General features: G+C 37.1%; 1 protein-coding gene across 1 annotated transcript; it reads left to right on the forward strand.

Moving 5' to 3' along the window:
- The first annotated feature begins 611 nt into the window (after positions 1–611).
- On the forward strand, positions 612–24,301 carry prkcq (protein kinase C, theta). Its single transcript, XM_066705098.1, has 19 exons — positions 612–713; positions 5,879–6,079; positions 6,698–6,840; positions 9,671–9,870; positions 10,347–10,407; positions 12,033–12,195; positions 12,591–12,622; positions 12,729–12,814; positions 14,260–14,389; positions 14,515–14,624; positions 16,311–16,434; positions 16,848–17,002; positions 17,521–17,694; positions 17,963–18,054; positions 18,572–18,634; positions 18,756–18,894; positions 18,981–19,169; positions 20,436–20,564; positions 22,943–24,301. Exons 3-19 carry the CDS (start codon positions 6,723–6,725, stop codon positions 23,099–23,101), a joined length of 2,124 nt encoding a protein of 707 aa, XP_066561195.1. The 5' UTR covers positions 612–713; positions 5,879–6,079; positions 6,698–6,722; the 3' UTR covers positions 23,102–24,301.
- The last annotated feature ends 2,462 nt before the right edge of the window (positions 24,302–26,763 follow it).

Here is a 26,763-nt window from a genome sequence, read left to right on the forward strand (position 1 = left end):
CAGAAACTGCGGACGACACAAAGGAGCATGGAGATAAATATGCTTGGCATAACCAGAACCAAAAAAGAAAAAAAAAGAAATGAATGGCTCCGAGAACAAACCAAAATATGCGACATCATTGAAACAGAGAAAATGTAAAACAAATGACACATTGCAAGAAGAACATCAAAGATGGACAAGGGAAGTCATTGAATGGCTCCCAAGAGATGAAAAAAGACCTAGAGGATGACCATATCAAAGATGGGAAAATGAAATCGTAAACATTGCAACACTGCAGGCGTGGAAAAGAGACGTTGTAGACTGAATCATGTGGAAACATCTACAGAATGATGATGATGAGGAGGATATATATAACTACACACATTCACAAGACATCCCAAAGCTACCATATTTCTTGGACGTAATTAGAGGCCTTGTCACAATCATAAAATAATACAATGCAATAAAAATAACAGTTGCGCACTACTCATGCTCCTTCACGGAAACACATTCAGCCTTATTTCGAGTTATGTTCATGTATTAGACTAACTTTTAGTTGTTAATGATGAGGAGAGGCGGAGTCAGGCGCAGCAGCGCACAGCCTTTCACTCTGACGCTGGTCGCCCTTCATCAGGACCCACAAGTCACACAAGAAATCGCCAACGGAGACGCTTTGCTTTTGACGCTGTAATAATGTTGCTCCATTATTTGGTAACGCGGAGGATCAATTGAAGGTAAGCATTTGCTTTGCTTGATGTGTTAGTTTGTGGAAAGTTTTTGCTACATTGACACTTTTAATAGTAACAACAGATACCATATAATACCATATAATTTTGCATTGATAACTTCAACAGAACCCCCCTCCCCATGCAATACTGTTTCCAAATGTTTTCATGTTAGGAAATACCTCTTTGTGAAAGTAGTCGTTACACAATTAAGATTGTGTTTATTTGCTTTAAAGGGTCAATTAGCTAACTTAAATGATTTAAACGCACAACTTTGGGAGGATGTTTTTGAAATACACACAGGTCCACAGCTAGTGCTGACATGTCAAAGCATGAACCGGAATGCTTTTCCAAACCAGAGTTTTAAAGGCAGCTTACTAATGTTAGCTTTCAATGCATATATTTGTTTTTGTGCAACCTACACTGAAGGTAGGTATGATGTGTATAACACACTTTTTTATGTCTTACTATTAGATGATATGTTATTGGTGAAAAGTACTGCAGGGCAGGCTATATTGTCTTCAATCATGCCTGTACAGGGGTAGGGAGGTGCTTTATTTAATCGTGTAATTGAGTCTCTCTCTGTCCTGATTCCTGATATTCTTGCTGTAATAAGAAGCACATGTTGCTAGGTAACACATTTTTTCGAAAATACATTTTAAGGTCCCTTTCTTATAATTGTGTCCGTTAAAGTCCAGTGTATCTGTTAATACTGAAATGTCAGCAAGAATGCCCTCTGCCCTGTACTTCCTATGTCTCTAACGGTATCATGCATGTGCGCCATGCAAAGTCTTCAGCCTCTGAGTAGTTTCTCTATCTGAACAGGGGAGCACTCCGTGGCATTGGGGTCGTTAGCATGCATACTTGAAGTGTTGGTGCAATGAAGTGTTTCACTGCACTTCAGCAGGAGTTAAAAAACATTGAACTGATATTCAATTAAAAAAAGTTCAGATGGGTGCTGATTGCTAGCATTAAGAGCTACAACATTGGTTTATGGTTGCCTGTCATGATGGGGGTGGGGGTTGCCCTGCTGAATTTGTATGTAACCTTTAGCAGTGCAGTGGGGATGCCGGATTAGTATCAAATGCTACAGCAAGCTTTCCTCCCCCCATTTTACTTTGAATGGTTGCGAAGGTGAGTACAATTAAACATTGGAAAGATCTGCCATTACCGAGGCTACCAGCTACTCAAATCCAATAGACTACCAGGTAATTGGAAGTTGTTGTTTTTTTTGCGTCTTTTGTTGACACAGTCTTACGCCTTTAAACTTCACTTTAAGTTTGTTGTTTGATAGGCAACAGTTCTGCCTGGATGGCTTTAAACTTGATTTCAGCTTGTCTGTATAAAATTGGATATGAGACGCAGTGACACATACCAATATGGGAGAAGGCGAGAAGAGGTCTGGGGGTTGATCCCTGTTGTGTACTAGTTCAGTGGGTTGGCTGTCCCTGCTAAAATCCCACTCTTCCTGACTATAGGTGTCAGTAAATAGAAAGATTTGTGTGCCATGCATATTTCTGATTAGCAGTTAAATGTGTTGTGATAGAAATCTAGCAAAATGCATGTGTGTGTATATATATAGAACCATGCAATGTGTAGGTCTTAAAGATTCAGATTTCATATAATTGCAAAGTTTGTGCGAACGCATTAAAATAGCTACAGGACACAACGGCGCATGAGGTGTGTTCACTAGCCTTCTATAACAGATGTGTCATGTAAGCATTCTGACACAAAAACAATCTCCCATGATTCATGCACAATTAAAACAATTATAACTGAGAGAAACATATTTGGAATTCCTGCAAATATCTTAAAGGACCATATTAAAAATCCCATTGGGAGTGCTCAGATCAACAAAGGATTTCCTAAAGGATTTTATTTTCTTGTGAGAACGGTTAAATAAAGATTCTGTCCATAGCAAATAAAATACTTTTAAACAGGAAATGTAAAATAATACCCTGTTTAGGTAATGTTAAAAAAAAAAAAACAACACACACTTGTTTCAGTAACACCTTTAGCCTCTGCAAACTATTTTCATCAGCTAAGGAACCTGTGTCCACATCAGCTGGTGTCATTTGTATTCTGATTGATAAGAAAATACTCTTAAGAATCGTGCTACTAGAGACCTGTAGGAGGCGAGGAAAAAGAGACTAAAAAAGATAAAGGAAGGAGGAAAACTGCACTTGCCATTGGAGGCATGTTTTCAGCTTTGTTAATCTTGTTTTAACATAGTTTGAGGTGTGCCTCATTGAGGTGTCCTAACCAAATGCAATGCAATAACAAAGAATGAATACTCAGCTGATAGGCCTTGCGTTTGTGATGTGAAGATAAAGCCCTTAATGTAGACAGAATTGAATTGCACTTGAACCTCTTCACACAGTCAAGCTTCTAAACATGAAGATCAGTGTGTTGAGTTTGAGAAGGGCTGACCTTCTCTGAGCCCCTTTCATAATGCCTGTGGAGATCAAATGTAGCGTTTGATGTGCTTGATGTGAGCGAGTCCACCTTGGGGGCTGTGTGGCCCTTAGTATTCTCTTTGAAGGGATGACAAAGCATATTGAAGGGCGAAAGGCTTAACTTAAAGGACTGCCTTCTTCCTAATTCCTAATTCTTCCTCCTTTTTCATATGGGATGGGTAGATGTTGGTTTAACCACGAGCTATGCATTGTAATGCAGGTTTTGTTGAGTTGAGTTCTGTATTTTATGTACCGTGTTATGTACAGCATCCTGTGACATGTAAGTCTCATAGGATAAGTCTTACATATTTCAGTGGGCTCGAGTGTTAAACTAGGGGGAAAGGTTTTTTGAAGCAGATCTGGTTTAAAAAACTATGATGAAACCTTTCTGATTTATCTTTTTGTGTTTGTGTAGATGGGATTGTGTGAGCTTTTGAAGCAGATTAAGGCTGCTGTCTGTCTAAGGAGAGACGACACCTGTGTGATTTTTCAAAAGTAAACAAAAGTACAGGAAATGTGGTTGGTATGGTGTCGTTTAAAAACTACAGGAAGTGCTGGGTTAACGAACAATTTATCACCATATCATTACAAAGTGGCTTTTTTGTCGGCAAGTGTTTTATTTAATGGTTTTATTGTGAAATAACGTAAATACAATCCAATAAATTAGCAAACTAAATCAACCCAACTAGTAATGTTTGTCCAGAAAAATGTCAGTGTCTTTAAAAACATCTGCCAAGCAATGTCTATGTTTTTTTCTTCAGGTTTCCAGTATACTGTTGTTCTTTGTAATTTTTATTTTCTTACATAAAGTATGTTTTGCAGTTAAAATTAATAATAAAAAACAATTAGTAATTTCCTGATCAGTTTAATGTCTTGAGTAGAAAATATGAGACAGTGAGAGGGGGTGGCATCAATATAGCATTGATAAGGGACTTTTGTACAATGGAAAATATGAATATGGGTTTGACTTGGCGATGGCTTCATTGATGCCCAATGGCCTTCAGCTTGCAGGCTGAAGTGCTAGATTCAGCCTTTGCTGGCTTTACATGTATTTTAAGTCTCGTCCGCAGAGAACAGTTTGGGATGCAATGCGCTAATATCACCCACATTCTTCAAAATAAAGCGAGAGCGATTCCCTCCAGTGGTTTGCCTTTAAGGGCCGCATCGCATCCATCCCTTTCTCACTTTCAAGACAGCTTCAGAGTGCCTTGTGCACCACAGCAGGGATTGAAACGATTCAACAATTTCCTGGAATGTGCAGCCAAAACAATGTAAGAATAATATGCATGGCTTCTACATCTGAACCTTGTGCTGTAATCCATTCTGTGCTCATGAAAGTAATTTCTACGATATTTTAGTTTCAGCAAAACAAATTGTGACAGGATGCTTGTCTTTGAGTTCCGAACCAAGTGGAAAGTGAATGTAAGAAAGAGTTCAATGTCAGTTGCAATATGTGTATAGTACTTTCATAGGTTCTTTTGTTTACACTTCAGTTCTCTTATGTCTCTACCCTGCAGGATGTTTTGGTTTCTTTGTTTATTTTGCATATTTATTTTTGGGTTGTTTTCTCTGATGACTAAATACAATGATAGTTAGATCATTCTTATGGGGAATTTTATGATTGGAGAGGACCACCAGCTTTTTGAAGCTAATAGAGACACAGACTGATATAAAGTTTGTTTCTCTTTTTGTTGTGCTAGTTGAAACTGTTGCTGTCTGTCACAGACATTTGTCACCTGATTTGCTGCCTCTTTTTTGAAGATGACGTAATCAGTCAAAAGCTAAAGTATTTAAAAGCAGCCCTGACACAAAACAAGTCACTGCTATATTAACTCTTCAAAGGTTTGGTCTATAATTGTTTCAGTATCGTACTACACTTATCCAACTTAAGATGTGCACCTATAAGGCTTATCAGACCTCGCTCAGCTTTCCACATTACCCCCAGGTTTTTGGTTATACTTTGCAGTGGACACACACATTAGCATTTAGGCGAATAGCACAAGCATTACAGATGTGCAGGGCAGCTTCTGTGCCAAAGAGTATGTACATGCCCAAAACACAAACTGATAGGCAACTACAACTACAACTACTGCATCCATTTCATAATGGAATGACCCCAAATGTATTAATCTTTATTGACTTCAGAAGAAAACAAAAGCCTCTTTGCTTTGAAATGTGGCCAACGTACAAAGAAGTACATTAAACATACTCACCCCGCTGTACTTTCCCACTGTACATTGATTCAGACATTGGAGGCGAAATATACACCTTGGGTGGAACTTAGCAGTAGTGAACCGTTAACGGGCACAAGCTGGAGTAAACAGTAAAAGCTGTATTTCACTACAGAACAGGCAGTTGGGCTTAGTCTTAAGTTTGTGCAGAGGTCAAGGGTTATTGGGATTAGGCAATAGTAGTCAGAGAAAGCAGTCAGTTTTGGAGAGGTACTCAATGGGGAGCAGAGGATCTGGAGGACTGGAATCAGTTGTATCTTGCAGTTCATTCCAGGACTGTAAACTGCATGCTTTCCTGTAAAGAAGTGTTGTGTTACTCATCTATAAATAGGCCATTAATTATGTACCGGGTCATGTTTAACTACTGCCTTGCAGTCTAGTTTTACAACCTCTTTGCCCTTTGTGTATGCACGAAGAAAAACATTGAGAAAGAAGAAGTGGAGGGCTTTTATTTCTAAACTGCTTGTGTTTGAATGCTCTTGAACAGGGGTGGACTCATCCGCCCGTGGGACTGGTGACTGTAGACTCTACAGAGACAAGCTGATGGTCTAGGAGACAGACAGACAAGTGTTACCCAGGAGAACTCTTACTTTTCACTCAGATACCAACCCCCCCTTCCCCTGTCCCCGTCCCTCCCCTCACATCATCTGCTCCTCCAGAAAGGAATCAACTGTCACTGTTGGATCTGGTGAGTATTGTTTTCCGAGTGGCAACAGTGACTTCAAGATAAGAAGGTTATTATATAAGTTAATAAGTCATGTTAGGGGTGTCTCTTATTGTATGAGAGATCTCATCTTGTGCAGTTTGGGCAAGAGGACCATGAAGCGAAGCTGAGCAAAATTATATAATAAGAGACACCCTTCACACAATCTATTAACCTATTATAAATCACTGATTTAAGGATTAGACACACAAATATCTTTACCGTTAAAATAAATGTTTATTTTCATTAAATTCAACAATCAACCCCTTTTCTCTCCATCTAAAAATGTTTTAGTCCAGGGTACGCTGTAACTGACTTAGAGTAGGTGATCTGTGTCGTGTTTTCATGCTGTTTAAATGTAACGAAACTATTAAAAACAAGTGTACATCCTGTGAAACTTGCACCACTAACATTAAGAGTACCGAAACGCTGTAGGTAACTGAACAATTTTTAAATGCTGATAATTCTTTTTACATAATTGATACACAAGATCAGAGATATGGGAATGTTGCATGTGATTGGCTGGTTTCTCGTATGTGAATTATAATAATTGAAGGATCTTTGGTTAGCTCAAGCTCACAGTGTCTCTTGGCTTGTGTGCAGGTGGCTTTGGCCCTAGGGTGCAACAATGTCTCCTTTTCTGCGCATCGGTTTCTCCAACTTTGAACCGGACCCTGTGTCACCTTACCAAGACGAGGTGCTGAACCCATACTGTGCGGTCTATATGAAAGAAGCAGTGGAGACAGGTAAGCCATCTGGCTGTTGGAGCCTTTGTGCACACTTAATCAATTTATGAACTTGATGTTCCTGTTTTTTTTTACTTTATTGGATTATTTTTTACACATTAAAATAAAAAAAAAAAACAATCCTAAAGTCATTTTAATACGAACTGTTCTATTTCCTATAGATAATAGTATGATGATAATGTGTGCTTTAATTACTATACTGTTCTCATAAGTTCAACTTTTAGTGATTAAGAATGATAAAGCTACTGACATTTCTTGATGATTAAGTTGAGATTAAGCTTGAGATAAAAAAAAATGTTTAAAAAAATAAATAAACAAAATCCTACTATTAATTTAAAAAATAGAAAATTCTGCTCATTAGACCTTTTGGCTATGTTTGTTTGCAATGGCCTTAAGCTGAAAAAAATAATTTGTTTGGCCAAAGTTCCTTTCTCCTTATATTAACTTATATATTGATAAGTATTATATGTTATGGTATGGTATATTATATGTGATTTGATATGTTAAATAGTGACACCCACATTGCCAATAATATCAAAGGGGTAGAGACCACAAGAGTACGTGGAAAAACTCCTCCATCTCCATTTCTCAGCAGAGCATCTGACATATGAAAAACCCATTTGCAAACAAAATACTTGTTTCCCCAATTATAATCTGCTTTGTGATTCGTGTGACTTTGAGAAGTGGATGATATTTCATAATAGTTCCCTCTTTCAGCTGTAGCTTCTGACATGCCAAGTCTGACAGCTGTGCTTGTTACACTAGCCAATAGCTCAGAATAGATCCATTTGCCTGATCATTCAAGAGGACTAAAAGGAAACATGATCGCCAATATCTTTATACACTTTGAAAACAACATAGATTAATACTGCTCCTAGCAAAAGTAATATCCCTGATAGAAGTAATTACCCATCAGGATAGTAAAACAAATCACAAATAATATAGCTTTCAGAGTTGTTAATATCTCTACATTTGGCCTGTGAACTCCGACATGAATTAAATATGTCAGAACTGAACCTAGATTATGCACAATGCCGCCTGAATACTCATTGAATATTTACTGTGAAAATCTAATTTGAGTATCCCAGGCTTCACCCATTAAGCTCTCTCCAAACCCATAGGGAACACCACGTCTTCTCATTTACTCCCTAACAGTAAGGCTAGCTTACACACTCGAACTTTGAGAATATTTTCCAAGTGACAGATACAGAGATACAGCCTTAAGTTTCTGAGTAGCATCACTCAAGCCCACAGCTTTGACATCTCCTTCATATAAGGTAATGACACTAAGGTTAAAGGGTAACCAACACTCACATTACTTTGCTGTACCGTAATGGACCCTGTAAACTCGCTTACACATACACAGTGTAAGAGTGACTGTTTTTGATATGGCTTGTGCACGAATCTGTGCAAAGCTGAGTAGCTGGATGTATTTCTGCAGCCCATCTCTGGCTCCTGGGGAATATATGTATTATCCGTATTAGTATTTTATGCAATATTAGCTTGTAGTATTTGCTTTTCATAGGGTCACTGACTGTTAGCCTTCTTTGAAATAGATTCCCACCACAAACTATAGCTGCCAGCAGCTGGTCAAGGCATTATTTCATCACTCGTAAATTGAAGTTATCAGTGGGTCTGTGTTATATCTATCTATTAAATGCCATATCATTTTGGAGGCCTATAGTAGGACCTGATTTGAACACTGGCATTGTCCTTCAGGGTTCATTTCCATCACAATGGTTGCACATCTGTCTCAGATCAGTAGCCAGTAAATGCTTTTATAATTCTATGACTATTTTCGAAATGTGTCGTCATACGATTTAAGGATATGTAGCTTTGTGGTACCAGTAAGCAAGAAATTGTTTTAACGAAACCCAAGCCTGTTAAATCGATGCAGTGACGAACATTGTGGTTGAACCTGTGATTTTGAGAAGCTAAGTTTTGTTCTAGTGTGAACTGTTTTCTCCTGACTCAGCAGTGACCTAACAGTCAAAATTGGGCTTGCCTTGTTTTCCATGTCTCATGAGATGCAGCAGGTTCCTGACTTTTTATTTGCACCCCAAGGTGACGACAAAAATATTATATGAAAGAAATTGAGATGCATGATAAACAGTTCAGATAGCAGATTATAGCACATGCAGAAACATAAGTGTGGGTGAAATAATACATAGAAATCACATGAAAAAAATGTTAATTCACCTGTAACAGTTTCGAGATTGTCATTATGCAACTGAGTGTGTTTAAAATGTTTTTTGAAAAACTTTTCTTTTTAAGTAGTTTTAAACTAGTCCAGAGGATGAGAGTGACCTATCAAGCAGTTGATTTGCTAAATTAGGACCAATTAAGTATTGTTTCCTGGTGGCAAACAGGTGGGGGTGATGAGAGACCTACAAAACCTGGAGGACCCCCCCCCCCGCCTAAAAAAGGCAGTTGTTTTTTTATTATTCTGTTGTTTTTAGATGGCGATGATATTTTAAGGTTGTCTATTTTCCAGCTGATGATATTATTCCATTTACACATGATGGAACCATTATCCTTAAAAAAAAAAAAAGCCAAACACATAAGAGGATTTAGATTTGCTTATAGTAAAATACAAATATTATAAATAATGTGAAAGAGGCCTAGAACTGGGGAATCACTAAAGACCAGTAGGTTATAGTCACTGTGTATGATGGCTCTAGCTTCTTTCCTGGCATTTTGGGGATTACCGTATTGAACATTTTCTAGATGTGATTATTGATTTCCAAGTTTACTTAGTGTTTTAGTTTTTTCTGCTCTTACTTTAAAACATCACTGACACTTGTCATTGTGTTTGAATTATTTTGTACAGAGAAAGGACCGGTCTATAAGCAGAAGAAGCCGACCATGTATCCTCCCTGGAACACCACTTTCGATGCCCACATAAACAAAGGGCGAGTGATGCACATCATCGTGAAGGACAAAACTCTGGAGCTGAAGTCGGAGGCAACGGTTCAATTGGATTCCTTGGCCACTAGGTGCAAGAAAGAGAACGGCAAACTGGAAATCTGGGTAAGTTTGGGAGGGGGTTTGGCATACAGTCGGCAAGGTGAAAATGTTGAGCTATCGAGATGAAGTTGAACTGAAGAGATGTTTTACGCTTTGCGAAACTGAACAGAATTATTTGAAGATTACTCGGATAAACTCCAAAATGTATCAAACCAGAGTGATACAGATTATGTTGTTTATTTACGGTAGCCTGTTAGACAATTTTGTATAGTGTTTTTTGTTTGTGTTTTTTTATTTTTGGATTGCCACATTAATATTAGTTCAACAATGATTTTGTTTTTGTTTTTATTGTACCTGTGCTTTTAATTCCTTAATTCAATCCATTATTGACGTATCTGATCTAAATCTGAAATGTTGTTTATTGTGTTTTAGCAATTGTGGTTGTGTAGGACCAAGATGCAGTCTGACTGGTTTTACAGGGAAATAGCATAAATCAGGAACAAACAAATGACATCTCTCCCTCTGATGTTTCAATCCAGATTGAATTAACACCTCAAGGACGATTGCTGATGGAAGCCAGGTATTTTCTAGAGAAGAGTGGTAAGTTAGGTACAATTTCTAGCAAAACCATGACAACTCATGTATATTTCTATTGATGTTTTCTTTTAAAGGGAAGAATATATGGACTGAAACAGACTACTGTGTATGACAGGTTGAAATTTGACATGTACTCTGCTATGTAGGTCAGTAATGCACATAGTAGGTTCTGTAATTAAATTTTCTACTGCAAAGAGAAGTTCATATGCCTTAATAGATTCTTTTCCATTTTTATGAACCTGACCAGACTGTACAGTATTAAGGACACCTTGATATAGTCTATGTAAGATATTTACTAATGTATGATATATAAGACCAATTATTTATTACAGGTTTGTTTTTCAAAAAGCCTATCATTATTTCCGTAATGTCAAACCACTCATAAATCTGAGGAAAGGTACAATAGTTAGCCTATTAATACTGTATGCTGGGATTTCTATGTCCTACTTGCTAAGAACAACAGACAGAATGCACTAACATTATTCAAAGCATGTCTTCAGTGAAAAACACAGCCCTTGCAGCTGTCAGCAGTGGGTTTAATAAATGGCTTCAGTAAGTAATTTCCAGTCTTCCTCGAGGGCAGGTTGCCAAATGTTTGCCTTTGCTATTCCACTTAAACCATGGAAATGTCACTTCCAGAGAAGAACTAGCAAAATGGAAGAATTATAATGTGGAATGTGAAACAGCTGGATAAAAAATAAAAAAATCCAAGGGGTGATGCATGTTTGAGTTTGCGAAATGTTGCTCATTTTTACAGGATGGTGAATTTTCCAATATGACAGAAGAATTTGAATACGCTCTTTGGTTTGCATTGAGATGTAATGAAGTTAATGTATCACTGCATGGGAGAATCCATTTGTGATTATTGCACAGCCCCCAAGTAGCAGAAAGAGCTGCATGTGAGCATTAGTACTGCCCTGTCATTCCTTTCAACACCCCCTTAGGACACATCTGTTTAAGATTACCCCTGTAAACCATTCTGATATTAATTATATTCACTCTATCGATAAATGTTTAAGTGATGTAGTCACCCTTGTGATGTTTCGTCTGTGTAGGATATTGTATGTGAGTGATTGTTAAACCATGTAGGTCACTTTGGATAAAAGTGTCTGATTAATATTATAATAATAACAATGGGCCGGATTAAAACTTTGACCCACCCGCTAATAGCAAATTACAAACCTGTTCATCATAGCGGTAACATTAGAAGAAAGTGTCATCTTACTAAAATGAAGCCACAACTTAGTACAGTTCTGTAGTTTTCAAGAAAATTAAACGTAGCTCTATTTTTAGTTATAGTCCTGAAGTCTTCCCACTGTTTATGTGTCCTCATGTTTTTTAAGCACATTATGAGCTGGTTTAACTTTCAGTGTGATTTATAGAAAGGAGCATAATAAGATACAAATTTCTAAGTAATGTAAGCAAAGTCATTTCTAAAATCTGAAATGAATCATCTAATGAACCCCATTTCAAAGAGCTCATATGAACTGTGTAATGTATCCACTTTCTGCACACTCTAAAGTCATACATGGAGTGATTCATGGACATAAATCGGCCTTTGCACCCTTTACCTTTGTCTTTGTAAAGTCATGCTGATCATTTTGTCCCTTTGCTGGGTTGTTTCTTAGACGCTACAGAACAGAGTGAGAGTGAGAGAGAGGGGTTCTTCGCTCTCCATCAGCGCAGGGGAGCCATCAAGCAAGCCAAGGTTCACCATGTCAAATGTCACGAGTTCACTGCAACCTTCTTCCCCCAGCCAACCTTCTGCTCCGTCTGTCACGAGTTTGTGTGGTACGCAGTGTTATTTAGCATTAAATGTGTATATATATATGATACCACGTACAGTATCATCTGTTTCGGACTGCTACTTTGTCCATGGAGTGGCTGTTCAAATGGTTTTACACCACTGCTTTCAACTCAATGCAGTCAACTGGAATCTTTACTGATTTCTCTAGGCTGAACTCTGGAAAGTATGTAACTGATAAATACATATAGTTGAATGAAGAATATGTATTTAACTGAATGAATCATTGAATAACATTGTTTCAAATGAAAGGTGTGGATAGTTTCAACTTCAACTGTATATATCTCCTATATTTTTTTTATTTACTTATTTAATTTTACTTGGTAGCCAAGCTGTAAAAAAAAAAAAAAATCCTGAGAAATTCTTATGTTATGTTTTTCAGGGGTCTGAATAAACAAGGATATCAGTGCAGGCGTGAGTACTCTGGAAACCTGTCACATGCATTGTTAATGTTGTTGTCAGACAAGGCCCACCGTTTCGTAACTTTTCCTTTTTTCACCCCCCCCTCTTTTTTATTTAGAGTGCAATGCTGCTATTCATAAAAAATGCATTGACAAGGTGATAGCCAAATGCACTGGATCTGCAGTCAACAGCAAAGAAACAATGGTATGAACCAGACAGATATATTATACACTGCTGTAAATATTCCTGTGAAAAATATTAATTAGAGCACTATCCATTGTCTTGTCATTTCTTTATACATTTTATTACGTCATGTGGATAAAATATTATAATTAGTAACTATCCATGATAATTAATGATGAATTAAGGAACACCCGTGATTGTAATGAATATATGCTTGCTTCATACACATTAATTATCAAATCAACTGGAAAGGGTGATTAATTGCACTGGAATTATGGCTATGTTTACACTTCATAAACTGTAACCAGTAATGGTAAATGATTGAAGGTGCAAATCTAGTGAGAGGCATGGGAAAAAACATGAGTAATATTTTTTATGTAATTATTATTTTATTATTATTATTATTAGTAGTAGTAGTAGTAGTAGTAGTAGTAGTAGTAGTGTAGTATTATTTTTATCATGGTTTGTTTAAATGTAGAAAAAGGAAAAACAATATTGTACTGCTGTGGAGAGATCTTAAAGGTTTCATATTTTCATATTTTTGTTTTATCGCCTGCTGGGACATATATACTTTTCATCTAGTTTGTCAAAATGTGCACCGTTGTGTTTAAAATTAAATGTCATTACTTTCCAGTGGGATATATATTTCACCCAGGCTGGATTTAGGTTTGCCAGGGTACAACAATAAGAGGACCCAAGGCATAAGAGTGTCTTCTGAGAGAAGGTTGAGGGACACTTAAAACACTGTCGCTAGGACACAGAAAAAGGATAGCTATCCAGGATGGCTGCAAGATCTTCAGGCATTCATTGCAACCTAGTTCTCTATTATACAGCTGAACCAATTATTGGCTTAATTAGTCAAGATGAATGCAATCATTAGCCATTGATTTGAAGAGACCTATAAAACTTGATGGATTATGGCTCTCAAAAAAACTGGTCTGGAGATCACTGACTTATTCCATCCCCTAAGCACTTAAAGTAAGACATACACTCTCTCAGCTTTTAGTGGAATGTACTCAGCATCAAAATGACATTTATTTACATTTGCAATATTGAGAATCAACAGAATTGAGCAAGCATGGATTATGAAACATTTTATTTCTGTTATTTGATATTTAGTATTTTTTTACCCAGTAGCTGACTTAAGATAGAAGCTCCGCTTTAGCAACTAATTTTAAGTCAGGACAGTAAAATATGTCACCTGGAAATGACAAAATTGTAAATTTCCATAGCATTTATTTAGCCCCACACATAAGATGCAGGTCTGATGAATGAAGTCATTTATTTTTAATTGTATTTCTCCTTATATAAGAGTGTGGAGAAGACACTAATTTTCCCAGAGACCTTGTGACAGCTCGGTAGGTGAAGCTTGGACGCTATTGTGCAGGTCAAGCGATTTGAAACCATTTGAAACCCTTAAGCTCAGCAGTCTTACAGTGTTTTTTATCTGTTCCGCTCCTTTTCAGATCCACAAGGAGAGGTTTAAAATAGACATGCCTCACAGATTTAAAGTTTACAACTACAAGAGCCCGACATTTTGTGAGCACTGCGGGACACTTCTGTGGGGGCTGGCCCGACAGGGACTGAAGTGTGAAGGTGAGCTTTCTGTTTCGCACCATCTCTGAGATCTGGCACGCTCCAGTTCTCCATTGTCTAACTGTGCGCACGTGCTGACCAATCTCTTAGCCCTTGTGCCCTGTCTGGCTCTTCATGCATTGCAGAGTGTGGCATGAACGTTCATCACAAATGTCAGAAGAAAGTGGCCAACCTGTGTGGAGTCAATCAGAAGCTGATGGCTGAAGCTCTGGCTATGATTGAAAGTGCACAACAGGTTAGTTTTTTACTATCCTTTTATTGTGAGATGCCATACATTTGTAGCTGTATTGAATGCTGTAATTTACCATAAGAAGAATCTGCTAGCAATGACATTAAACCAAAGGCATATCAAATCCCCCTTATGGCTATAGAAACAAACTGCAGTGATGTAATGATATATTTTATGTTTGTTTACGTAACTCAGCAAGTATTATCAAACTAGCTCTGCAACCCTGGTGCTGGAGAGCTGCAATCCAGTGTGTTTAGGTCACCCTTCAATCATCAGTCCGCAAAGACTTGGACTTAGCTGGTATTTTGGTGAAGTTAGCTATAACCAGGCAGATGGCAGGGATAAGACTGAAGTGCTCTTAAATAAATTTCTGCCTCAGTAGAGACATTTTTGAATGGTCGAAACACCCATTAATACACCTTCTCCCTTAGGTCAGTGAGGAGCTTTATGTCAAAACATACTTTCGGTAGATTAGTATTCAACACTCAAGAAATATTTTCAGCTCTTTAAATATGAACCATGAAAGGATGACTTTTGCTTCTATATGTAGTTGATTTAAATATATTTGTATTACAGCAGTGGAGACATTATTAGCTGTAGTGAAATTATAGTCTTGCTGCAGGGAGGGATACTCATGCATCGTTTCATATGTTGCAGAGATTAGAACCAATTAAATGCATGTTTGAGAATTCAGAGTTTTCTGTCTCCTGGCGAGTTCCCAGTGAGTTAATGCCCACTGCCCTTGAAATCTAGCATATTAAGAAAATCTTTTAGATTTGTAATTGCTCAGTAAAGATTTATTCTGCAACCCCTTGAAGCACTTGCAGACATATTTAGTTAAGAGCTCTTTAAAATTTAGTCATTAGAGGTGGAGAAACGCATAGGGAAAAGATCAGGGTCTTAAAACAGTAGGCAAACAGTGTACCTATTGTACACTTTGTAATATTGACATATAACTAAAGTACAATACTGGCTAAACAATAATTCAACCATTTATACGAGTATTATAGCACTCATATATACATATATATTATTAATAACAGTTAACCCCAGTCTGCACAGCCAGATAATTTCCAACCCACTCAGCTGTGCACCTGTATAACCATGTGACTATATTCTTATATCAGATTATTTTTATTTTATTTGTGATTTACAGGATGCTTTCTTACTAAAAAAAGACATTTTATTTGCTGCAATCAGTTACAATCATGTCATTGTCTTTATTTTATTTTCACTTCTTTTCAAATGTCTTGTCTTTTTAAGAATGAACAGGTCACATATATGTTTATACATCTAAAGAGAAAACTATTTGCATCCTTCATTTGCAACAGTGTTATTCAGTGATTAATTTGAGTTTACGCATTTATTATTTTTATCAATTATATATCAGTTTACTGCAAACTGATCCAAAATTTAAAACATTTCTAGTGGATTCAACTGAATTACAACAGAGGTGGTCAAATTAATCATTGTTCTGCAAATAAAAATGAGAAAATATTGTGTAAATGTAGTGAATCACAGAACAACATTTATTCAGATGAAGTGTGCAGGTACTTTCAACTACACCTTATAGATGTGTGAGCATGTGTGTGTTTATCTATAGAGAGAAAGAGCCTACATAAAGACTTTGGTAAATATTCAGTAGAACTTTGAACGTAGATGTAACTTTATTTATTGCTTTCTGTCCACAAGGCCCGAAGCCTCCGTGACAGCGATATAATTGGCAGAGAGGGGCCAGTTGACATCAGTCAGCCTGGTGTAATTCGAGAGCCATCAGGTATGCAGTCCATCCCAGCACCTGCATCCTCGCGGAAAGGTAATACTAATGTTTATCTGCCATATTAACTTATTATTATTATTTTAATACATTTTAAAATATAATGAGTAGATCAGGACTTAAGCCTAAACCAAATCAAAACTTTGAAACACAAAGTTCTCAATTACAATTCCTAATTTAACTTCTAGCAATAAATGAAACCACAATAGGGTACAGATTAGTACTTTGCAATATGCGGAAGGGATTAAGTTTTCACTTGGTCTAGCCCTTTAAATTCTTTGTTCTGTTTAAAATGTGGCCTCAAAAACTATTTGTTTAAACTTGGCCTTTTATGCCACTTAATGAATTGATTTAATGTGATGCAATGTTAATGTTAGTTAAGTGTGCAGTATTGTTAGTGAAATGCTTCAGTCACCCTGCAGTTTTGGTGTTGTGTGTCTTCCCGGTTTAAGATTTCCAAGGGATCTCCTGGGAGTGTCCCAAAGAAGAGCGCCCGGCCCAAGAAGTGACTGAACCCACATATGCAGTGCCAAGAAAAGAACTGCACAAATTCATCATCGATGATTTCATACTGCACAAAATGCTGGGGAAAGGCAGCTTTGGAAAGGTGAATATTAAGTAATAACAATGTGACAGCCTTGTAGCTGGATTGATTGTGAGATACAAAAGCTGCATGAGAAGCTAATTCCTTATGAGTATATTGTACTTAATATGTCCAATTTGTCTAATTACATAAAAGAATATTGATATAGATCTTCATTGCACTTGCTAAGGGAAGCATACGGTATGCAAAGACTACAATAGTTAAAATTGTCTACACACACTGATTATTGAAAGGTTATAAATATGTATTGATATGAAATGCTATTACAAAATTCGCAATTAAATCAGCATCCCAAACAATGCTTGATGAAATGAAAGAAGTAGATTTGAGTAGGTTTAATTTAATTAATTTGGAGTGTATACATAATGTTGTCATTATTTTGAATGTATGTACCTCATATTGGGTTACTAATGGCTGGGTTGGGCAGGGACGGGGGATCAAGTCACTGTATACAATCTAGGAGCCATTAACTTCTGTTTCCCTCAGCCTCTAGTCTAACAGCTTCTTGTTTAATATTGCAGGTGTTTCTTGCAGAACTTAAGTCAAAAAATCAATTCTTTGCAGTGAAAGCTCTGAAGAAAGATGTGGTGCTGATGGACGACGATGTAGAGTGCACCATGGTAGAGAGAAGGGTCCTCTCTCTCGCCTGGGAGCATCCATTTCTTACCCACCTCTACTGTACTTTCCAGACCAAGGTCAGTGGCCTGTTGAAATTACTGCTTAAGAGCTTGCAGATAAATGTTGTGACACAAGCAATATTCAATCTCTTATGTTGATGTCTGGCTTGCTAGTTTTAGAAACATGGATTCTTTGTAAATTTTGACCTCATGTTTTGTTTGGTTTGCTTTGGTTTTGTGCAAACCCCTTCACTAGGGGTTGTGAAGTTTAGATTGTGCCTTGATTTCTTGGGCTCCACAGTGGTGTAATACACTGCGAGAAGTTAATGCATCTTTCCTTTGACAGGAAAACCTCTTCTTTGTCATGGAGTACTTAAATGGTGGGGATCTCATGTTCCATATACAGAACTGCCAAAAATTTGAAATGCCCAGGGCCACGTAAGGGATTTTCCTTGTCTTTTCTTCTGTAACAGTATTTTTTTCATATCAGAGCTGTAGCAGGTGTGAAGTTACATACTGTACAGAGAGGTAGTGGAGAACAGTTCATATTGATGTTGTGCCCACTTACATTGTTCTGTTCCTCGGTAGTTACTATTCAGATTCATCCTGTCATACTTTAAAGTGAAAAATGGTCACGGAAAATCATAAAGGAGAATAGTCATGTGACTCATACTAAGCCAACAATCTGTAGTATTCAATATTTTTAGAAACAAGAAGTTTGCTTACCAGAACCTTGGGTTAACTGTGTCTAATAATACTCCAATCTGTTGGTGGTGTGAATGTAATTTATATACTTAAAGGCTATTTTAAGATGTGTAGCAGTGCTGGTCACAAGTCTGTTTAAACCACACAATCTGTTTTGGGACTGTGGAGAAATATATGGTTTAAATAAAGAAAACACTTAATTTGGAGACATTAAGAAACATCACCCTGTGTTCATTTTGTCTGCGTTCAGGTTCTATGCTGCTGAAATCATTTGTGGTCTCCAGTTCCTTCATGCTAAAGGCATCGTCTACAGGTAAAATATAACACCACACATCCCACCCACCTGTTTAATCATTTCATAGTACAAAGAACTCGCCTAGCATTCCGTCATATATTTTCATCGTATTTTATTTTTCCCGACACCTCACCTCAAGGGACTTGAAGCTGGACAACGTACTGCTTGACAAGGATGGACATATTAAGATAGCGGACTTTGGAATGTGCAAGGAGAACATGTTTGAGGAGGCGAGGACCTGTACCTTCTGCGGGACACCTGACTACATTGCCCCCGAGGTGGGTGAACTCAGCTCAATTTTAAAATGCAAGCTCCGATATCAGACTTAATTGCGTGTGTAACACTGTGCGACGTTACCTTGTAGATTTTGCTCGGTCAGAAGTATGGGAACTCGGTAGACTGGTGGTCTTTTGGAGTCCTGCTGTATGAGATGGTGATTGGTCAGTCTCCTTTCCATGGCAACGATGAGGAAGAGCTTTTCCAGTCAATCCGCACAGATGACCCCTTCTACCCAAGATGGCTGCCAAAAGATGCCAGGGAGATTCTTGTCAAGGTAAGCGCTGCAAATTCATTAAAAAAAAAATGCATCGCAAGTGTTTTCAAGACAATTAAAATACAGAAAATTAGTCATCAGGGTTATTTTTAGTTCTGTCAGAAGTCTCCTTTATTTAGTTTTCATCTTTGACTGGTTTAATGAGATCTTAAAATCTAAAGGAATTGTTTTTTTGTTCATTTTTTTATGTGTTCTCAGTTCAAACTAAACAAATATGTTCAGTGTTTTCATTGCATTTAGTCTCATGTAAGCATTTCACACAGATTACTCCCCAAGGGTCAGAAGAATTTACTGATATGGAAATCTATAAATAGAAAATCTATGGAGTGTGTAACTTTTAAAAGGTTGATCTTTTCATTTGTTGTCTTCAAAGATTGATCTAAATCCTGATAAATAATCCTGTAGATGTGGCATTATACCACCTATGTTGAAAAATTCCCTTTCATGTTGTTGAGAACTGTTTTTTCTGTTGGAAATGGCCTTGTAATCCCTCTTGGGCTATAAATGGGTCTGTGGATTGATGCCAATTCCTTTACTTCTGCAGTTCATTCGTTTTTGTCCCAGATACACAAAAGGAGGCAGTGAGAGATCGCTTGTTCATTCAGTCCCCTAAGACTAGAGTAGCCCATCACTGCAGGGTGAACAGAAAATGCTTTACATTTAATTGAGCCTCATGATACCAGATCTAATTTGAATTGGATTAATTAGACATTTTGTGAATTTGCAATTTTAATTTTTGGCATGTGTTTGTGTTACTTTAAAGAAAAAAACAAGATGACACTATCAACATCTGGCTCTAAAGTACGTTTTAACAGACCACAGTATTAATTTAGCTGTCCTTCTATTGCGGGTAATTCCCTAGATTTAATTTGACCTATTCCTTCTTTAAAATGTCTCTATACTCTCAGCCCAAAGTCGGTGCACACTTTATGCTAGGAACTGGGGGGTTGCATTCCTTTCCTTTGAAGTAAAAACTGTAACCTTTGCAGCCGATGAATGACCATAATATCTTGCTTGATTGTCATTCTTGTGAATTTACCTATTTTCCCAAAACATTTTGCACAAATATTTTGTTGTTTTGTTTTGTTTTGAGTTTCAAAATACGGGTACAATAACTATGTTGTATACTGTATATGAACAATGGAATGTGTTCATCCATCAGCGACTTTCACTTTGGCAGTATTTTATAAGTGAGTCCCAACCTTTGCTGCTTGCTTGTCTTCCTTCCAACTGAGCTCGCTGACTCTTGGGTCCGTGTGTTCACAGCTGTTTGTGAGAGAACCCGAGCGCAGGTTGGGAGTGAAAGGAAACATTCGCCAGCATGCTTTCTTCAGGGACATCAACTGGACAGCCCTGGAGAACAGGGAGATCGAGCCGCCCTTCAAACCCCGAGTGGTAAGGACTCATATCATCCGATATCCAAACAGAGCAGTAGTCGACACATTTCACCTTTGCGTTGATTTGTTTTTACACTAATTGAAGGTTAGCCTTATTCGAACTAAACAAACCATTATACATATTTTTCTTTGTTACATAACAACTTTCCATTTCTATTTATGATGCATTTAGACTGTTTGCTTTGGCTCTTATCAGGAATTACTTTACTTTTTGATAGCTCTGTCCTATTTCTGCTGCTTCAGTAACCACAGACATTTAGAGAACGTTCACAGAACAAGCAAATGTTGTTTGCATTGAAGCACAACATATACAATTTGACAGAGCATAAAGAGGCTTAGTCAAACAAAAATGAATTTGTTATCTGTCATTTAAAGTATTATTAACCTAGTTTCCAATACTACCACTCTATGCTAGTTTTTTAAGCTTTGGAAGAAATGCTGATACAGCCCACTAAGAGCAGGAGATGTTAAACTCACATCTTCTGGACTCCGTGGGTTTTATCAGCATTTGTAATTGAATGTGCTCCAGAGGCCCCGGAGCTAACGTACAATCATCTGCAAGCTTTAAAAAGAGGCTAAATATTCTTAAGAACAAACTGCCAACTGTGCAGTGTCTTCATCAGAAAGATCAAAAGAAAGAATATCAACAGAATGGGAATCATTTCAACTTCTTTAAGGCACTCCAAGACTGAACCTGAACAAAACCACATCAAATGTCTTAATCATGCTCAGGTTTCTAAAATGTCAGTCATCCTAAATACAAAGAAGTTATTACCATTATTTTGATCTATAAGACAGATACTTGTTTGTGCAAAGATATTTCACAGTTGCTGTTTGCTGGTTGTTGTTTTATTTTCAACCGCTTGTGTTGCTAACCTATTTCTGGACTGTAATGAAAGATAATCAATCTGCACTGAAAATACAGTGTAGTATATCACTTTGCAGGACAGCGTAAATCGTGATGCAAAGAGAAGCACAACTACATGTTTAATGAAGGGAGTTTGATGCAGAGAAGTCTGTAATTATTTCTGGTTGGTTTGTTTTCTGTTGTGAAAAAATAAAGGTAGAGAGATACGGATACAAAATCTCCTGGTATTTCAAAAGCCGTCTGCGACATTTAGTAATATAAGGTCATTGCCAGCCCAGCAGGACCGGCGAGGCTCTTTTCTACTGAAAGAATAGAGGAATCAAAGCTGTATGCTTTCCATTTACTGTCCCTCCTGTGAAGGGCTGATGTCCCAATAGGGGGGATCCGCTTATTGATTGGAAGGTCATCAGAATGAACTCCCCACTATACCTCCTGAATGGTAAAATTTATGAGCCTGTGAAGATTTCTCCCTTTTTTTATTTTTTATTTGCTTTATTTGCGGAAGGAGAACTGAGGATTGTTTTCCCTGTGGGATATAATTGCGTTCTAATAAATACTCCAGTGTTGTGGAGTGCAGCCGAGCTTGTATTGTAAATTAACCCTGGGGTTCCTTATATGTGGCGTGTGCGGCTGGACTTCAGATTCGAGCCACTATCTCTGACACAAATGGGAACGAATGATCTTAACAGCCCCAAACAAGAGACAAACCCAGTACCCCGGCCTGGTCCCCTGCTTGTTGTTTCAATGCTCTTCCAAGTCCAGGGCACTGTATCAGTATAACAACTTAAAGTATATTAATATGAATATGTGAAACCAGCCAATCACAGAGCAACATTTTCAAATATCCCTCTACCTCTTATATAAAAGAGGCATCTGCCAATAAAAGAGACACAACTGGGAACAGTTTGTGATTCACTTTGCAGGTGAGTCAAGTTTTCATTTAATACCAGCCCCAGGCTTTCTACTCTCCTGCCCCCCAGTGGTGGAATAGACTGTATATATACTTCAGGCCTTTAGTTTACATTAGAGCATCTCACCAGCTTGGTTTAATTTAGACCTGAAGACAATTCTGATCATCTCTTACACCTTACAGCCATTCACTGTGATGTGTGGATTTTTTTATTAGATTTTTTTGTCATATTGATGTTATGCTTAGAGCGCAATGTGTACTGCCTTATTTTCATGAGTTTATAAAACCATAGAAGTTGCTTTGAATAAGGACGTGTGTTGAATGACTTAATAATATTCAATATATAAGTTACTGTTTTGGCAAGAGCTATCATGTCTGGTTAAAGTTAGCTGACAGGTTAATAAAGAGTAATAGAATGGTGCAGGAGCAAGATTCAAAATGATTTGTTCATTACATCGGTAAATCCCATACAGATGTTACATTTAAATAATAGTCCTTTGGTCACACTTGTCATCGTCTGGTTCATTAAACCTGGTGAATGTTTAATGCACTTATCCCTGAACGTTTTTTGTTTTGTTTTGTTATTCTTGCTTTTCAGAAATCTCCAAATGACTGCAGCAATTTCGATAAGGAATTCCTGAACGAGAAACCAAGACTCTCCTGTGCCGACAGAACCCTCATCAACAGCGTGGACCAAACTATGTTCAACAATTTCTCCTTTGTTAACCCCAAAATGGACAAGCTTAATAATCCCTGACAGATACTCTTCCTGAAAGTACTGTAGAAATCACATACAGTTGCAGTGTTAATGTGTTATACTCGTTTGAGAGTCTGTAACTTTATTTGTGGCTCCGATACAGTGTTTCAGCACCATTAGTGTGTAAGCAGGACTTTTGTGACTGCATGTTTCAGCAGGAACTGTAAGATTAACTGGAGATGGATAATTAAAGGATGTTATTATTGGGGTGTAATTTATTAAATGAGAAAATATGTGGTAACTTAATTTTTTGTTTTTAATTAAATTGTGTTTTTTTTTTGTGTTTTGTTTTTGTCTGTGTTACAAATGGATAGCACAACTAGTTGTAATAGCTATGAGGACTGTGGTCTGCCATCTTCTCGTGCCTTGTAATTGTGAATTTCTACTGAAAAACATTTTAAATTCAGCCAAACTGATGAATGTTTACAATTCAATGGTTGACATATACCTCATAGTTCCATACAAGGTTGCTTGAAAAGTATTGATATGCGAACGCACATTGTGAAGAATGGGATGGCTATCTTGTATAGAATATTGTAAAGTAGCTGCAATATCATGGAACAATCCAAACATATTGTCAAGTATATGAACTGTACAAACTGGCATTCGTGATCTACAGTTAGAGGACACCAATAAATTGGTGGAATAACAGAAAAGAGGCCATGCCGATACTTAATGAAACTTTTCTTACCTGAGGAACACTGATATAAATATGCTTTGTTTTGTGTTTAGCTTTGGTCTGATTTGTTATGTTTTTAAAAAGTTCTCTGTGCTCTGCAGTTGTGAAAACAATTGGACACAAGGTGAGTTTTAACTTGAAGAAGATATATAAATCCCAATAGTAATACCAGATAACAGACACTAAGATACAGGGCTAGTGTGTCTTAAACTATTTATCACTCGTAATAAAGAACGGTACCAGTGCATTTTGAGTCATTATGATTTTACATCTTTGTGAAGGTAACTTGCAGTTTTAAGGTGTGTATTTTAGTGGATGGCAATTTTGCTTGAAATGTAAAAAGGTAGTAAATTAATATTTTATTCAGACAACAAAGTAAATGTGTTCTTATGATGCGTCTTTCAAGACTATTGTGTTCGAATGTCCTGCTGCAGTGTTTGCGTGTAAAATTACAACTGCCAGACTGTTGATGTTTTCTCTCTGTATTTGAAACTGTGTAATAAATTTGGATTTTATATATATGTGAAGTATATCTGGTCTTCCGTTAGCATACATGCCATAATGTGATATAAACACGGGGGCTGGTCTTTATGGTTAATTGCTTACAGGTCATCTGTTTTAATTACGTTTCACCTGTAAGACAAATCAGCCTCTCCCTGACATAAGTGTGTTTTCCTCTCCATATGAAAAGTAGCGAATGGCCTACTGGTACATGTTTTCAGGGGCCTTGCCAGTGATTACAAAACGACATTGTGTTTCTCCAACAATAATGATGAGATTGAGAGCTAAAGGCCGAAGATATCACAGGGATTTCTTTTATCACTGCCTGTCTCCGGTGACACAGACTTCAGCGACTCTTTGTCCTTTCTGGTGAATCATTGAGATCCGCACCAACCATTAAATGCCAAGAGGCAATAAAGAGATTTCAGACTGTTTAACATGTATAAGATCCACCAGGAATTACTTAAAACAAAGAGAAACCCTAAATCCAACATTTTGCATAGTCACTCTCTGATTCTTAAATTATTTTGTAATCCCAAGTACTAGATCTTGAAGTAGTCACTCCAAAATGTCAATATGATAATTTGTTTGTTTTGTGTGCTCGTGCTTACACATTCACAGGGGGAGGGGATTTGTTTAATAAATGGTTGAGTATGTACATTATGGCAGTTAAAAGCAATAATAATGTAGGAGATGTGATCTAGTATGTAGTCGTCCTCTAATTCATAAAATGTATGTCAGCAATTCTCTAAGTTAGTTCTGCCAAAGGTATTACGGTAGGTACGTAATTGGGTAGTTACCTTGGAAACAGATATGTAGCTGAACAGAGCAGGGTGTGTGTAGACCAGTGTAGCACAAATGTGTGAATTGTTTGAATTTGCACCTCTTGGAAAGAGTTTGCCAGGCTAAAATTGCTTGAGCTTAATCAGAGTTGTCTTTTTTATTTTTGGCCTCCTATTCAGGCAGCAAATTAAGTAACAATCTATGCAAGAGATGTTTTTTTTTTACTCTCATATTTATCTTGGTGTAAACTCCTTGTGGTGTGCTGGCTGTGACGTCGTAAGCGGGAGGCAGCTTTCCTGTGGTAAACCCTGCTATCAGACTCGGCAGGAGGGACAGGATCTCAATTACAAGAGCTGCTGTGTAACTCCCTGTTGCCACTTTTCACTTCAGAAGTGGGCCCTGCAAAAGTTATATGAATATTTTTTTCCCCAAAACCAAGAAGGAATACGACAAGCACGTTAAAGACAAATATAGAGAGAGAAAGAGTGAGATGATACAGATAAAGAGAGATCTGATCTGCATGAATGTTAATGTATGACAGCTGTAGATGCTTTTCTCTTGTGACATGAATTCTCAAAAACATTCAAAAATGAAAGTAATTTTTGCAGGTGCAGGTTATTTAACAATTGTATGTGGAATAAATTGAATGTAATTTGTTTTCTCCTGCTTCTCCAACTCCAGTACGACTATATATAAAGTATGTCCCCAACCTCTATTATTATTATTATTAGTAGTAGTAGTAGTAGTAGTAGTAGTAGTAGTAGTAGTATTAACAAATATAGGCTCAGTCCACTACATAGAATACTGCAGACTTTCTTTATGCATTTTTACACTACCGTGACCTCTAGTGGTTAGTGTACCTATTACACTAAATATGACTGGAATTAAAAGTATGATGATGCTTTGTACTTTGTGTGCATGTAAAAGTAGGTTTTGCATAAATTATTATTCAATATGCATTATGAACGGTAGTGTACAGGTTAGTATCAGTGGTGAAAAATTGTATAAGTCGTGTTTATATTATTCCCCATTTAATATGTAAATAAGAGGCCAATACTGAACATACACAAACCATTTTTTTAAAGTGTCAATTCTTAGTAATGTACAATATTTCCATGCAATTGCTAGTAATGTAAAATGTAAGTAAATCTAACACTTATGTTCAGTAAACAAAACAAATACTTGCAGTGATGAAAATTAAATAATTGTAATTTATTGTAATATGCAAGTAAATGTTTTAATGGTAATAAGTAACATGAAATATACAAAGTAATTGATTTGTGTGAATGTGAGGCAGAATCACTGTACGTCTGCTAAACGTGCAAGATGCTGGAAGAGATCGGTACATGTTTGCATCTTGCAGAGTAATGCAGCCTTGTTCTTATTGAATTAATTGTATATTATTCAATGCAATTTGCAAGATTTGTGGAAGAAGCGCCAAGTCTATTAGAGGTTGTATGTAAAAAGTGAATGCTAAATAAGTGAAAAAGTAGATTTTTTTAGCTATGTTGTGGTTTCTCAAATTAGTTTTGAGAAGGAAAAAAATGATCTTCACATCCACGGGTTTAATGGGTGGGGCAGTTGATAGTTATTTTTGAGTCATTGTGGTTGGTAAGAAATAATAAACGTGTGGGTTTGAACACTTAGCAAACCAGTTCCTCAATGCATGTGTAAGGAAGGCGATTTTTTATTGGATTCT

The sequence above is a fragment of the Amia ocellicauda genome, chromosome 5, assembly GCF_036373705.1.
Source record: "Amia ocellicauda isolate fAmiCal2 chromosome 5, fAmiCal2.hap1, whole genome shotgun sequence".
NCBI classification, from domain to species: domain Eukaryota; kingdom Metazoa; phylum Chordata; class Actinopteri; order Amiiformes; family Amiidae; genus Amia; species Amia ocellicauda.

What these genes read in the sequence shown, in the direction of transcription:
- prkcq (XM_066705098.1), top strand. Translation starts at nt 6,723, where the DNA reads ATGTCTCCTTTTCTGCGCATCGGTTTCTCCAACTTTGAACCGGACCCT. An exon ending in GTATTTTCTAGAGAAGAGTG is followed by an intron (nt 10,408 to 12,032) that starts GTAAGTTAGGTA and finishes GTTGTTTCTTAG; the next exon opens with ACGCTACAGAACAGAGTGAG. An exon ending in ACTGTACTTTCCAGACCAAG is followed by an intron (nt 17,695 to 17,962) that starts GTCAGTGGCCTG and finishes TTCCTTTGACAG; the next exon opens with GAAAACCTCTTCTTTGTCAT.